At 41.8% G+C, this 15,229-nt stretch overlaps 1 protein-coding gene across 1 annotated transcript; it reads right to left on the reverse strand.

Moving 5' to 3' along the window:
- Window positions 1-215: 215 nt before the first annotated feature.
- Window positions 216-15,116, reverse strand: LOC139341492 (spermatogenesis-associated protein 2). The gene is made up of 5 exons (XM_070978044.1): window positions 14,775-15,116; window positions 6,598-6,707; window positions 5,907-6,033; window positions 1,086-3,095; window positions 216-348 (listed from the first exon to the last, which is right to left on the reverse strand). The coding sequence occupies exons 1-4, from the start codon at window positions 15,111-15,113 to the stop codon at window positions 2,763-2,765; spliced, it is 909 nt and encodes a 302-aa protein (XP_070834145.1). The 5' UTR covers window positions 15,114-15,116; the 3' UTR covers window positions 216-348; window positions 1,086-2,762.
- Between the last annotated feature and the right edge of the window lie 113 nt (window positions 15,117-15,229).

Here is a 15,229-nt window from a genome sequence, read left to right on the forward strand (position 1 = left end):
AGGGGTGACACACAGTTGGCTGCTTCTGTTCTTTCATCACAGCAGGATCAGATTGACAGGATCTCATCCATCTTCTGGCAGCATGGTTCAATCCTAGACCTGTCTCCATCATCATCCTGAGGTTCTGCTCTTCTGCCTCTCTCTCTCTGCTTGCCTTTTTCTCCTTCTTCCTCCTCTCTGTATTTGTATTCTCCTCTCCTTTCTTTTCTTTTTTTATCTTCAATTCATTTTTGGTCTCCTGTACATTGAGCTTGCCAACTCTCTCTACCAATTCTCTCAGCTTCTGATCCTCATCCATGGAGCTCAGTGAGGGAAGCCCTGGATTGGGCAGTCTCTTATTCTGTAGGTCTGTGAAAATCAAAATTTCAGATGTATACTTCATTTTCAGTACAGCGAATGACAAAATCTTTGTTTGCATCAGCACATGAAAGAGAGTCAGTAATGTAACAACATAAGGAAAATTAGGGATGGGCAGTATAATGACATATTGTATTCTATTAAATGAGATACATTTGTCAAACGTTAGACATTTTGCCACAGTTTATATTGTGGAAGCTATCCTTTCAATATCTTAGATCAGTGGTTTTCAAAGTGGGGGCCAGGGGCCGCACAGGGCGCTAGGGGGGCCTCAGAAAATTGGAGGGAAGTCAAGAAAAAAAAGAAAAAAGAAAAACATGTTAGTTAATAATATTCTTATGCTAAACAAATGTAATAATTATTGAATAGTGAACACACACAATTGAGAGGTTTGATTCATTCTAAAAGTTGATGTTTCTTTACATATTTTGTAGCATTGTTAGTGGGTTTGCAAAGGGGGTCCCGGGCCAGAAGCTAATGCTGTTTGGGGGGCCATGGCATGGAAAAGTTTGGGAACCCCTCTCTTAGATCATTGTGGATTGAACTACCTTAGTTTGTCAGGTATTTAATTTTTAAATAAAATACATGTCATTTAGCCATGTTGTCACAGTGTGTGTGTGTGTGTGCGTGTGTTTGTGTGTGTGTGTGTGTGTGTGTGTGTGTGTGTGTGTGTGTGTGTGTGTGTGTGTGTGTGTGTGTGTGTGTGTGTGTGTGTGTGTGTGTATTACCTGCTGTTGTCTGCTGTTGTGTCCAGGTAGAAGGGTCTACTGTGGGCTGAGGCTCCCCAGGTTTCAGCCTCTGCTCTGCCACGGATCCATCTTTCAGTGTGATATGCAGGGAAATTGCCTGAGGATGACTGAGCCCATCATCAACTCTGCTTCCATCAGTGTTACTGAACCTGCTGCTAAAGGTGTCTCCTGGGGTGTTTCTGTCATTAAAGCTACTGCTTCTGCCACTGTCAGCAGATGTGCTGCCATGATTTTTACTGCGGACAGTTGTAGCAGCAGCTTCAGTGTCTTCAATACATTGTCTCACGGGGAGCTCAGCAGCTTTATTGTCGTCACTGTAGTTATTACTGCTGGCTGTATGAACATCTTTACTGCTGCTCCTGTTGGTGTTTGCTCGGTGAGGTTTGTCCGGTAGCAGAGGACGGCCCCTGAAGGCCAGGTCAGGGTAGGTCATCTGCATCTCCATAATAGACTGGTCTTCGCTGATGAGGTGGCAGTGTGGAGGCCTGGGCTGGGGGTTCACTGCAAGCCTGGTGTCCAAATAAGGAAGTATCTGCAGAAATAAAACAGAGATGACTTCAGTGCAAACTGCAGCTGGTTTGTTTAGGCTGGTTATATTTGTTAACTTGGTTCCTCAGTCTGTGATGTCATGCAGTGTTTTGTGATTTAATGATGTAATAAGAATGTATTACCACTGGCAGAAATTGAGACAGTGCAGTTGGTGCAGCCACATTAGGGCCAATGGTCAAAGTATGTGTGCTGTCTGGGGGGACACCACCACTGTAATACTGTGACCCTGGCAGTGTGCTCATAGTGTTTATTGGTCCAAAACATAGTTGGACCAAAACAGGATATATATCTTTCAGTTAAAGAGGCTGTCAAGGCGGTCTTCTTTGCTACATGGCTCATGTCAAGTTTTTAATGTGAAATATTCTGCCTGTGACAGTCTAAAGGTAAGGAGAAATAATATCATATTATTCTAATAGTGCAATTCTTGTTCATTACGGTAAAGCATAAGGCAGCTGTGGCTCAGGAGGCACAGCCAGCTTTTAGAGCCATCATCTACCTATCAGAGGGTCGGTGGCTTGATCCCTGACCTCAGCAGTCTACATGTCGAAGGGGAGAAACACCAATGCTGAAATTTCAAACAGGAAATAAGTGGAAGTCTGAAGAAGCAGTCAACCGCACTGTAATGAATGTTTTTTTCCGATAGTGATGGTACCTTGAAGACATCAGCATGTTGCGAGACCTAGGTACAAGATGTTTGTATGTATAGTATATATCTGAGTATATCTACTTTTATGTTATTCTGTGTGCATGCGTACATGCATCTGTAAGTGTCTGTGTGTGTTTGTCTGTTTACTTGACTGTGCATGAATCTCAGGTGAGTAGGGACTATAAAAAAATTCCACTGAGGCAACTTGCTGATTCTACTGTTACACTCACATACAGTATGTAAAAAAAATTGAATGCAACTAGCAGTGTTTCCCTTGTGAAGTAAATGGTGAGATAAATTTGGTGACAGATGAGATTTTATCAAACTTGAAAACCAAACACACATGCTGTCTAATGTCACATGAGTGAGCTGCAAAAAATTTGTTCTCAAAAACACTTGAAATGTTACTGATACCACCTTCAAATGTCATTATTTCTTAATTGTAACCTGGCAGGAAGGTTTTATTGGTGATGTTCAAACATCTGCTGAACACAGCATGAAATCAGAGTTTGATATTTCTCTCTGGTATCACTGGTTTGCTGACATCTTCTTCTCTTCTCTTCTCTTCTCTTCTCTTCTCTTCTCTTCTCTTCTCTTCTCTTCTCTTCTCTTCTCTTCTCTTCTCTTCTCTTCTCTTCAGTCAACCAGCCCTCTGCACTCAGCCCTACCTCTTTTCCATCTGCCTCTTCCTTCTTCTTCTTCACCTCCTCCGTTGGCCCTATCATTGTCTTCTTTTCTGTGGGTGCCTCCAGTTTTGTAGGCCTCGCTCTTCTCTGGAGAACCTCCAGCCACTTCTGCAATATAAGATTACAACTGTCACATGGAAGCCATGAAATGAGACAGAGTTACTGTGACTATTGACCATGTCCTTTGGCTGCCATTGATTTGCATATACGTCAGGCAGAAGGCAGGGAGACATGCAGTATCACTATGGCATGGCATATGGCATGTTTATATTCCATATTAATGAACTACGCTCATTTACACTGTGTACTCAATCACTGTTGAAAGCAAAAGTCATTCAATATTATGAGCCTAATATATGATGCATGTGTGGTTTTTTTTCTTTTGTCATAGTTGTACTTAGACTTTGCTCATTTCAGTCTGGAACAATATTCTTCCTTCTGTCTTTGTATTCAGCTTTTTTAAAGCCACTTTGAGTAAGATTTGAAAATGCTTCAGACAGCAGACCCTCTGATCAGACCAGAAACACATTGACTGCACCAGTTTTCATCAGTGTTGATTTATTTTTCGACAAACAAAAATGTCATGTCATCAGAATCATTTGAAAGGTGCTTTAATTACACAGACCATCCACAGTGGCTGTTTAAAGAAGTATTACCTCTAATTGACTCTTCAGTATTAGACATGATCAATCTCTCTTTATCAACAGGCTATGTACCACAGTCCTTTAAAGTAGCTGTGATAAAACCGCTACTGAAAAAGCCTACTCTTGATCCAGGGGTTTTAGCCAACTATAGACCGATATCCAACCTTCCCTTTCTCTCAAAAACTCTTGAGAAAGCAGTTGCCAATCAGCTGTGCGACTTTCTAAACAATAATAGTTTATTCGAGGATTTCCAGTCAGGATTTAGAGTGCATCATAGCACAGAGACAGCACTGGTTAAAGTTACAAATGACCTTCTAATTGCATCTGATAAAGGATCTGTCTCTGTACTAATCTTATTGGATCTTAGTGCTGCATTTGACACCATTGACCATGGCATCCTATTGCAGACACTGGAACATTTCATTGGCATTAAGGGAACTGCGCTAAGCTGGTTTAAATCCTACTTGTCAGATCGCTCTCAGTTTGTACGCGTTAATGATGACTCCTCTGTGCTCACTAAAGTCAGCTATGGAGTTTTGCAGGGTTCTGTGCTTGGACCAATTCTATTCACCTTATATATGCTTCCTTTAGGTAAGATTATCAGGAAGCACTCAATAAATTTTCATTGCTATGCAGATGATACCCAGCTATATTTATCAATGAAGCCGGAAGAAACCAGTCAGTTAACTAGACTACAAGCATGTCTTCATGACATAAAGACCTGGATGACCTGCAATTTTCTGATGCTAAACTCGGACAAAACTGAAGTTATAGTAGTAGGCCCTAAATATCTTAGAAAGTCACTTTCTGATGACATAGCAGCTATGGATGGCATTGCGCTGGCCTCCAGCACCACTGTAAAGAATCTGGTAGTCATCTTTGACCAAGACATGTCCTTTCACTCCCATGTAAAACAAATTTCAAGGACTGCCTTTTTTCACCTACGTAATATCGCAAAAATCAGGCATATTTTGTCTCAAAATGATGCAGAAAAACTAGTCCATGCATTCGTAATTTCCAGGCTGGATTATTGCAATTCCTTACTATCAGGCTGCCCAAATTAGTTGCTGAATATTCTCCAGTTGCTCCAGAACGCTGCAGCACGTGTTCTGACAAAAACCAGGAAGCGAGATTTCTCCAATACTCGCCACTTTGCACTGGCTCCCTGTAAAGTTTAGAATAGAGTTTAAAATTCTCCTCCTTACTTACAAAGCCATAAATGGCCAGGCACCTTCTTATCTTAAAGAGCTCATAGTACCTTATTGCCCCACTCGAACACTGCGTTCCCAGAATGCAGGTCTACTTATGGTTCCTAAAGTCTCAAAAAGCAGAACAGGAGTCAGAGCATTTAGCTATCAAGCTCCTCTCCTGTGGAACCATCTTCCAGTCTTTGTCCGGGAGGCAGACACTGTCTCTACATTTAAGAGTAGGCTTAAAACCTTCCTTTTTGATAAAGCTTATAGTTAGGGCTGGCTCAGGCTTGTCCTGGACCAGCCCCTAGTTATGCTGCTATAGGATTAGACTGTCGGGGGACATCCAAAGATACACCGAGCTCCTCTGTCCTTCTGTCCCTCTCCATCCGCACGCTCTCATGTCCTACCACGGCGTGTTACTAACTTAGCTCCTTCCCCGGAGTCTCTGTGCTTTGTCGTCTTGCAGGTTCCCATGGACAGTGGCTGAATCTGGATTGTGGATTGCAGCTGTGTCTCCTGCCTTGGCCCTGCCTGACATCCACTGCAACTGCTACTGCTATTATTACATCCACTGTCACTGTTACTGTGACTGCATGTCTGTCTCTCTGTCTCTCTCTCGCTCTCTCTCTCTCGCTCTCTCTCTCTCTCTCTCTGACTGCATTTCTGTCTGTCTGTCTGTCTGTCTGTCTGTCTGTCTGTCTGTCTGTCTGTCTGTCTGTCTCTCTCTGTCTGTCTCACTCTCCCTCTTGCTCTTCCTCTCTCACCCAACCGGTCGAGACTCTCGCCCACCCAGAGTCTGGTTCTGCTCGAGGTTTCTGCCTGTTAAAAGGAAGTTTTTCCTCGCCACTGTCGCCAAGTGCTTGCTCATGGGGGAATTGTTGGTTTCTTTGTAGATAAAAGAGCTTGGTCTGTACCAGCGCTATATGGAAAGTGTCCTGAGACAACTTCTGTTGTGATTTGGCGCTATACAAATAAAACTGAATTGAATTGAATTGAATTAAGCAGAACACTACATAATTTAGTGCATGATTGGACTACAATATTGCAAATATGAGACATAGCTGGATGATTTCTGATCTTACCTGTGGTCCCAGCTCATCCTTGTCAAGGAGTTCCAGGAGATGGTAGCATTCCACCCTGGCCAGGAGCAGCTCAAAAGCCACCAGCATGGCTCTGTCTGGGTTAGCATCCTTGCTGAGTCTGTATTCACTGAAATACATCAAACAGTAAAGAGGACAACTAAGGAGAATAAGACAACAAGAGATGAGAAGAGCAGACCAAATGACCCTTTCACAGATGAAAGAAACTTTGTTGGATCCAGCATGTTGGTGGCTTCCCCCTTTTGTCCCAAGATTAACTCCCTGATTTTGTTAGAGCAACCGCAAACCCCCAAGTTTCCTCATCACTAGACATTTTAAAACTCAACACAATTCACAGCTGTTTCCAAATTTGAGATTTTGTGTGAAAACTGGGTGCTGTCCCTCAATTTTTCACAAATAAATTTAAGAGAAAATATGAAAACATTGATAAATGAAACTTACTACTACTATTTTATCTGAGGTGCCATTTTCTTGATATGTTTTGCCCAGACATTTAAGTCTCACCCACTTGACTGAAGTTAAGGCCTATTAAACTGTTTGCAAGTTGATGTATGTATAGTGTTATATGTTTGTCCTGGCATAGAAACCCCCTAACAGCTGTAAGAACAGACCTTGTGGCTTGGTGTCAGCATTTATTGTCACTCTTCTGGTTTGTTTTCTCCTTGCTCCCTACCTTTGCCGTGTGTCAGTATGGGGCAGGTAGCCAATAGAGGCCAGGACTGACTGAATGGTAGAACTGCTAAGAACTGGCAGGAGACAGTAAACAAATGGACCTGTAAAAGTCTGAAAGAAACACAGAGAAACAGAAAGATATTTTATCTGTGACTAAGTGAAAACATTAATTTATTAAGGATGTCTTACATTTGGTCATTAAAGAACTGTGACTAGTCAGTGCTCTCTTGAGGACAAACTACATTGTTGAGATATTGGGTATTGCATATTATAAATGCAATACTATGGACTAATTCTTACAGAATTTGAGTATGCAATGTGTTGACTGAAAAAGTGACAAAAGTAAGTATATTCAAAACACAATGCACACAGTGTCACAGTGCAATGCAAAAAGAGGTGGTGTTTAAAGCCGGAAAAAAAAGTAGCAGGTGGTGTTGAGACTCTGACATTGAAATATACATTTTGACAATTAATACACTGTATCGTCAATGCTGTACACATTTAGCATATTGTACAGAACTGGGACACAGCTATGGTTTCTAAATGACCTCATATACATCATGTTCCTTACCAACTGACAGACACACCAATGAAGATATGTAAGTATCTGCTAAAACCAAATATCAAACAACAATATCAGCCTATCAAAATAATTGATCATTGATCAAGACATCAAGGATGGATCTGACACTGCCATCATCAAACTCAGTCACAATAGCAGGAAAAGAGTTTTTCAGCTTTGGGTGAATATATCTGTTTGACAAAGGGATCTCTGGAATGCTGAATCTCAACCGTTTCAGATGAAAACTTCTTTTCATATCTGTTCCAAGTGAAAGAAATATATACATATTTCATATTACATATAAGTGTAAGTGTTTAAATATTAGAAAGTATGTTTCCAGTACATTTCTATAAATGTGTACTTACTTTAAATTGATTAAAATCATACTTTAAATAAATATATTGCAGTGAAATATATTTTTAGGAAAATTTAAGTGCACTTTTAAGATAATTTCTGTAGAATACTTTTCTAGTATATTTGTAGTAAGTGTGTTAAAACACGATTAGCATAAGAGTGCACTTGAAAAAAACTTATACAGTTCAAAAGTATATTAATTTTATGTTGTCATGACACACTCAAAAGTATATATTCACTCACTAATCTGTATATACACACACACACACACACACACACACGCACACACACACACACACACACACACACACACTACTACTACTACTGTTCAAGAGTTTGGGGTCACGCAAAATGAATAGAAAATATAGTCAAGACATTGACGAGGTTAGAAATAATGATTTTTATTTGAAATAACAATTTTGTCCTTCAAACTCTGATTTCGTCGAAGCATTCTCCAGCCTCGCAGACCTTTGGCATTCTAGCTGTCAATTTGTTGATGTAATCGGAAGAAATTTCACCCCACACTTCCTGAAGCTCCTCCCATAAGTTGGATAGGCTTGATGGGCACTTCTTATGTACCATAAAGTCAAGCTCCTCCCACAACAGCTCAACAGGGTTGCGATTTGGTGACTGCGCTGGCCACTCCATTACAGACAGAATACCAGCTGAATGCTTCTTCCATAAATAGTTCTTGCATAGTTTGGAGTCTTTGGGTCATTGTCGTGCTATAGGAGGAAATTGGCTCCAATCAAGTGCTGTCCACAGGGTATGGCGTGGCATTGCAAAATGGAGTGATAGCCTTCCTTATTCAAAATCCTTTTTACCTTGTACAAATCTCCCACTTTACCAGCACCAAAGTAGCCCCAGACCATCACATTACCTCCACCATGCTTAACAGATGGCGTCAGGCACTAGATTCGTCTGTCCATAACAGTTTTTTCCAGTCTTCCTCTGTCCAATGTCTGTGTTAATCTTAATCTTTTGCTTTTATTGGCCAGTCTCAGATATGGCTTTTTCTTTGCCACTATCCTGGAGTCGCCTCTTCACTGTGGATGTTGAGACTGGTGTTTTGTGGGCACCATTTGATGAAGCTGCCAGTTGAGGACCTGTGAGGCATCTATTTCTCAAACTAGAGACTCTAATGTACTTGTCCTCTTGCTTAGTTGTGCACCGGGCCTCCCACTTCTCTTTCTATTCTGGTTAGGGCCTGTTTGTTCTGTTCTCTGAAGGGACTAGTATACACCATTGAAGGAAATCTTCAGTTTCATGGCTATTTCTTGCATGGAATAGCCTTCATTTCTCAGAACAAGAATAGACTGTCAAGTTTGAGAAGAAATATCTCTTTTTATGGCCATTTTCAGAGTATAATGGAACCCACAAATGCTGATGCTCCAGATACTCAATTAGCTCAAAGAAAGACCAGTTTTATAGCTCCTCTAATCAGCACAACAGTTTTCAGCTGTATTAACGTAATTGCACAATAGTTTTCTAATCATCAGTTAGCCTTTTAACACAATGTACCATTAGAACACAGGAGTGATGGTTGCTGGAAATGGGCCTCTCCACACCTATGTAGATATTCCATTAAAAATCAGCTGTTTGCTGCTAGAATAGTCATTTACCACATTAACAATCTCTAGACTGTATTTCTGATTCATTTAATGTTATCTTCATTGAAGAAAACAGTGCTTTTCACCCCAAACTTTTGAACAAATATTTGTGTGTTTGTGTTTGTGTGTGTGTGTGTGTGTGTGTGTGTGTGTGTGTGTGTGTGTGTGTGTGTGTGTGTGTGTGTATGTATACATATACACATATACATTTGGCATTCATGTAGCACCTACAGACACACAAAAACATGTTCATACAAGGCCTAGCTCATACATAAACTTATTTCACACTTCTGTCACAACAACAGACAAAGGTAGTGTGTCACATTTTTGAAGCTTGTTTTATTCTCCAGAATGCTGTCAATGACATGAAAAATAGGAAGTGACAAATATTTTCCAAGGATCAGACAATAAGAGATGCCAAACATTTTAAGGACAGGCAGGTATTAATGTGTACTGAATACATACTATATCTGAGGACATCTATGTACAATACATATATTTCAGTTGTACTTTAAATTGAAGACTAACATGAGAAAATCTAAAATAATTAGTATATTTGCAGTATATTAAATATATTTTAAAAAGTCCCATTTTAGGCCAATCAAGTACACTTAACAAAACTTCAGTTGGACTTCTGTACAACTTATATACTATATTAGTGTGATAAGAACAAAATTCCAATTTTGCAAACTTTAAGTGCACTTTAATAGTCTGGATGCAAGTATGCTTAGTATACCAATATTTCAGTATAAATTCTGCAAAAAAAACAGCTGGTAGAACATGTGACAATCAGTTAGGTTAACTGGCAACAGGTTAGTGATAATGAGTGATTGATGGCTATAAAAAGAGCATCCTAGAGAAGCTGAGTCTGAAGTAAAGATGGGGAGGGGTTCATCACTCTGTGACAGACTGTGCTGCAAATTTGGGAATTTCATTGTCTACAGTGGCGGCACGGTGACGCAGCAGGTAGTGCGCGTGCCTCACAGCAAGAAGGTTGTCTACAGTACATTATGTACTGTAGACAATCCATCCATCCATCGTCTATACCCGACTATCCCTTTTTGTTGTTGCGGGGGGGCTGGAGCCTATCCCACCTGTCAACGGGCGAGAAGCGGGGTACACCCTGAACCGGTCACCAGTCGATCAGACAGACAACCATTCACGCTCACACTCACACCTAAGGACAATTTTAGAGTCACCAATTCACCAAGTCACCTAATGAGCATGTTTTTGCTCTGTGGGAGGAAGCCGGAGTGCCCGGAGAGAACCCACGCATGTACGGGAAGAACATGCAAACTTCACACAGAAAGGCTCCGCCCGACCCGGGGATCGATCCGGCAACCTTCCTACTGTGAGGCGCAGTGACGCAGCAGGTAGTGCGCATGCCTCACAGCAAGAAGGTAAGAAGCTAAGATGAATAGGCAAAGGGCCCAATACATGAGCGGGTTCCAGACAGGAATACCAGGGGAGCCAAGCACCAAGATCAATAGAGGCAGGGGTCTACTACACTAGACAGGACTAGGGAACGACCAATTATTGGCCTGGCCCATAATATCGGCCGATATTCAGCATTTTTTCGATAATCGACATCGGCCGTTTTTTCCACCTATGACCGATAAAGTTAATTAATGTATTTTAAAACGCGCTCCTTTGGCTCTGACGCAGCCGTCTCTCCGCCTGAAGTCACCGCTCTTGGCTGTGTAACAATGTCCCGCCCACAGCCCTCACTGATTGGCTACATGGCACAAACGAGTAAGTGACAGCCAATTGACACTGAAGCCTCTACATGCAGTGCCACAAACAAGGAGAAGCAAACGACTGCTCCGGTGATCCAGCAGAGATAAGGCGACAGTCAGTTGAAGTTTTAAAAATACCAAAACCTTGTGATTAATTTCAGTGCAAGCCCAGAGTTGAAATTTCCGACCTACTTGTCTAATCACATCAAGCATACGACTTTGAAAGGTAAATAGTGTCACGCACAAAAAAAAAGACACAACCAAGTGAACATGACCTGAAGCTCCTTACTTAACAATAATTAAAAAAAAGACATAACGACATAGCGGTAGGTAGACTATAGCAAGTATAAGGGAGGAAAACCTGCTGAATTCCGCTGTTTGGCTCTGGAGATGAAACTGTTCACAACTTCATCAAGGCGTATTTCATGATGACCCACCGCTACGTCTAATTGCCGCAACCGCTTTATAGCTGCGGCCAGACGCACAATAATAATATAGGCCCTTTGGGTTACCATTACTTTGTGGGAATAATAAATTTCCTAACGTGTCTGAGCCCGTGGGGCAGCTCCTGGTTTATCTATAAACAACACTGGAGGTGATTATAGCCTATAAGTTTAACAGTACTACACGCTAATGTGTCCTTGTTTGTTTACAATCGCCTCTCCCTCAGTGCTTATGCTCTCACTACACTATGGTGCAGCAACTTAACTACTAGTGTTAAATGATCGTCTTTTTGCCTGTCACTCATAAAGTCCAGGGATATGAGTCAGGCAAAGAGCACACGTCGAGGAGATTATTATTATCAATTAATTTACTGTCACATCTACAACTCACGTGTGTAATGAAACACTTTTCCAAGCTCGAAGATATGAAAACTGTGGTGCTGGCATGTCTCCTGCTACTGAATTGGGAGTACTAACTCAGACCCAAATTTCAGAACAGTTCAGTTCAGTTTATTTTGTTGATGTTTCCTAAATTCAGGGAGGGCTATTTTATTTATCCATCCATCCATTTTCTATGCCGCTTATCGCTTTCGGGGTCGTAAACTTAAAGGCATTTCAATTAAGATTTTGTTTGTGTTATTTTACAAAAAGTTAAGGTCTTTTTTTCAGTGTACACAAAACAAACAGTATACTGTATTCATTCTAATCCCAGGTGTGTTACTCTAAATTTTGACACCAAAATTTTCATTTTTGCTGCAAACGAATATCGGTTCTAAATATCGGCTATCGGTTTCACTTGATTATTAATAATCTGTATCGGTATCGGCCCTGAAAAATCCATATTGGTGGATCTCTAGACAGGACCCCAGCTGCAGGCTGTGCTCCTGAGACAATTCAGCACATAGTAGCAGGGTTTAAGATGCTGGCATGTAACAACATCATCGAGACATGGCTCTGTGGATTAATACCGGACTCTCTGCTGCAGCTTGCTGGCTTCTAACTCCACCGCGCGGACAGAGACACGGAACTCTCTGGCAAAACTAAGGGTGGAGGAATCTGTTTCTACATCAACAGTGGTTGGTACAACGATGTGACAGTGATCTAGCAGCACTGTTTTCCTGACCTGGAATCTTTTACCATTAACTGTAAGCCTTTTTGTTCACTCCGTGAGTTTGCTTCATTCATTCTGGTTGGCGTTTACATCCCACCGCAGGCCAACATGCAGGACGCACAGCGCATACTCACTGACCAGATACTGCGCGTGGAGCGGACCAACCCGGACTCTTTAGTTGTTTTTGGCGACTTTAACAAAGGTAACCTCACTCATGAACTCCCTAAATACACACAGTTTATTTAATGCCCGACCAGAGAGGAGAATATTCTGGATCACTGTTACACCACTATCAGGGATGCTTATCACGCCGTCCCCCGTGCTGCACTGGGCCACTCTGACCACATCATGGTCCACCTGATTCCTGCGTACAGGCAGAAACTAAAGCTCTACAAACCTGTAGTGAGGACATCAAGGAAGTGGACCAGTGAGGCTGTGGAGGATCTCCAGGCGTGTTTGGACTCTACTGACTGGGATGTGTTCAGGACTGCGACCAACAGTGTGGATGAGTACACGGAGGCTGTGACGTCCTACATCAGCTTCTGTGAGGACTGCTGTGTTCCATCATGCACCAGGGTGAGTTACAACAATGACAAACCCTGGTTCACAGCCAAACTCAGACAGCTAAGGTTGGCAAAGGAACAAGTTTAGCAAGGCAGTGTAAGAGGCTAAACGACTGTACTCTGAGAAGCTCCGACACCACTTCTCAGCTAACGACTCTGTGTCTGTCTGAAAAGGGCTCAGGCAGATCATCAACTACAGGCCGAAAGCCCTCCACTCCATCAACGGTCGATGCCTAGCCAACGACCTGAATGAGTTCTACTGCCACTTTGAAAGACAAAGGGACAGTCCAGCAACCATCCCCCACGACACATTCCGACAGCTCCAGCTCCAGTCACCTCCACCAATCCAAGACATCACCGACCCTCTCCTGGACCCCCTGCAGTTTGCCTACAGAGCCAACAGGTGACAGACGATGCAGTCAATTTGGCCCTCCACTTCATCCTCCAGCACCTGGACTCCGCAGGAACCTACGCCAGGATCCTGTTTGTGGATTTCAGCTCTGCTTTTAACACCATCATCCCAACTCTGCTTCTGGAGAAGCTCTCCCAGCTGAGCGTACCTGACTCCACCTGCAGGTGGATTACAGACCTCCTGTCTGACAGGAAATAGTACGTGAAGCTGGGGAAACACGTCTCCGACGCAAATTCCATCAGCACCGGATCCCCTCAATGCTGCGTTCTTTCTCCTCTGCTCTTCTCCCTGTACACGAATAGCTGCACCTTTAGGCACCAGTCTGTCAAGCTCCTGAAGTTTCCGGATGACACCACCCTCATCGGACTCATCTTGTCACATTGACATTGCCATAACCCTATACATTACATTAACACTCTGCTTGGACTTCCTTCTGAAAAACAAAAAAACAAAAAGAAACCTGACTGTGTTCCTGAAATAACTGACTGTGCTTCAGACTTGTATATATATATTTATATTGTTATATTTTTACTTTTTAATAGCTTCTTTTAATAGATGTGTCATGTACCAACTTCACCAAAGCAAATTCCTCATGTGTAAAATCGTACTTGGCAATAAAGCTTTTTTCTGATTTCTGATTCCTGATTCTGATTTCATAACCAAGTGGCAGGCATAGTGTACAGGAACATCTGTACTGAGTATGGGCCACACCATGGTTCTGTAGTGGAAGAGTCTTGTGCTAAACTGGCCTGCCAATCCTAACTTATCACTCATTAAAAATGTTTGGTGTATTGTAAAATGTCAAATATGACAAAAGTGACCCTGAACTGTTGAGCATCTGAAATTCTAAATCAAGCAAGAATGGAAAAACATTCCACTTTCAAAATTACAGCAATTAATTGGTCTCCTCATTTCCCAAACTTTCCAACTTTTTTTTAAAATGTGTAGCTGGCATCAAATTCTAAATGAAGATATAATTTTCAAAAACAAGTAAATTGCTCAGTTTAAATATTTGATATATTACCTTTGCTATTTTCAATTAAATATGGGGTATTTTGGAAACTGGGTTGTACATTTTTGCTGTCCAGTGGAATATTTTCGCGACCGACACATCACTAATTCCTCTACCTGTTCCACTGTTAAAAAAAAAAAAAGCGGCGCAACTTAGTGTCTCTCTCCCAATGCGTGAGACTTGAGAGCTTTGGCAGCATATAGTACAAACTATATAATTTAAATTCATAACTGTGAAAATATTAATCGGCATCAGAAATGAACACAGAAGACACAGAACTTGAGAGCAAGGTGGAAGAGGATGGAAGGAACAAAGAAAGAAAGAAAGAAAGAAAGAAAGAAAGAAAGAAAGAAAGAAAGAAAGAAAGCGTGCGACCTTAAGTGTCTTGATTTCCTTTTTCCAGGGCTGAAGGAATAGATTGAGGCAAATCGTTTCCAGCAGTTCGGCGGCTTTGATAAAAGCAGACAGAAGTTTCTTGTAGTCTGTGCTCAGGGCTCCACAACCCTTACCCAAAGCCTGATAGAATGGGAAAATTGTGAAAGTTCCACTGGGTACAGGTTCCATCAGAAGATACCAAGCCGCCTTCTTCAGCAGGCAGGTATCGCGACACGGCCGAACATCTGTACACTGCTGAAGGTAACAGTTTAAATAATCCTCATAAACTTCCTGGCGAGAAACCCGCATCTGATCCTCTGTTCTGATGCCGTCCTTCATTGCCAACACAAAGCTAGTTTTTGTAAAACTATGAGGAAGTACTGCAGTCAAACACATGGCCAAACAACTTGAAGGAGGAAGTGAAAGTGACAGCAACGCTGCCGCCACTTCTTTAA

The sequence above is a fragment of the Chaetodon trifascialis genome, chromosome 13, assembly GCF_039877785.1.
Source record: "Chaetodon trifascialis isolate fChaTrf1 chromosome 13, fChaTrf1.hap1, whole genome shotgun sequence".
Taxonomy (NCBI): Eukaryota; Metazoa; Chordata; class Actinopteri; order Chaetodontiformes; family Chaetodontidae; genus Chaetodon; species Chaetodon trifascialis.

Excerpts from the sequence above, each read along its gene's own strand:
- LOC139341492 (XM_070978044.1), bottom strand. The coding sequence starts at position 15,113 with ATGAAGGACGGCATCAGAACAGAGGATCAGATGCGGGTTTCTCGCCAG. Across the intron at positions 6,708-14,774 it reads AGGAAATCAAGACACTTAAG|ACTTTTACAGGTCCATTTGT; the intron begins GTCGCACGCTTT and ends TGTTTCTTTCAG. Across the intron at positions 6,034-6,597 it reads CATACTGACACACGGCAAAG|TGAATACAGACTCAGCAAGG; the intron begins GTAGGGAGCAAG and ends GATGTATTTCAG.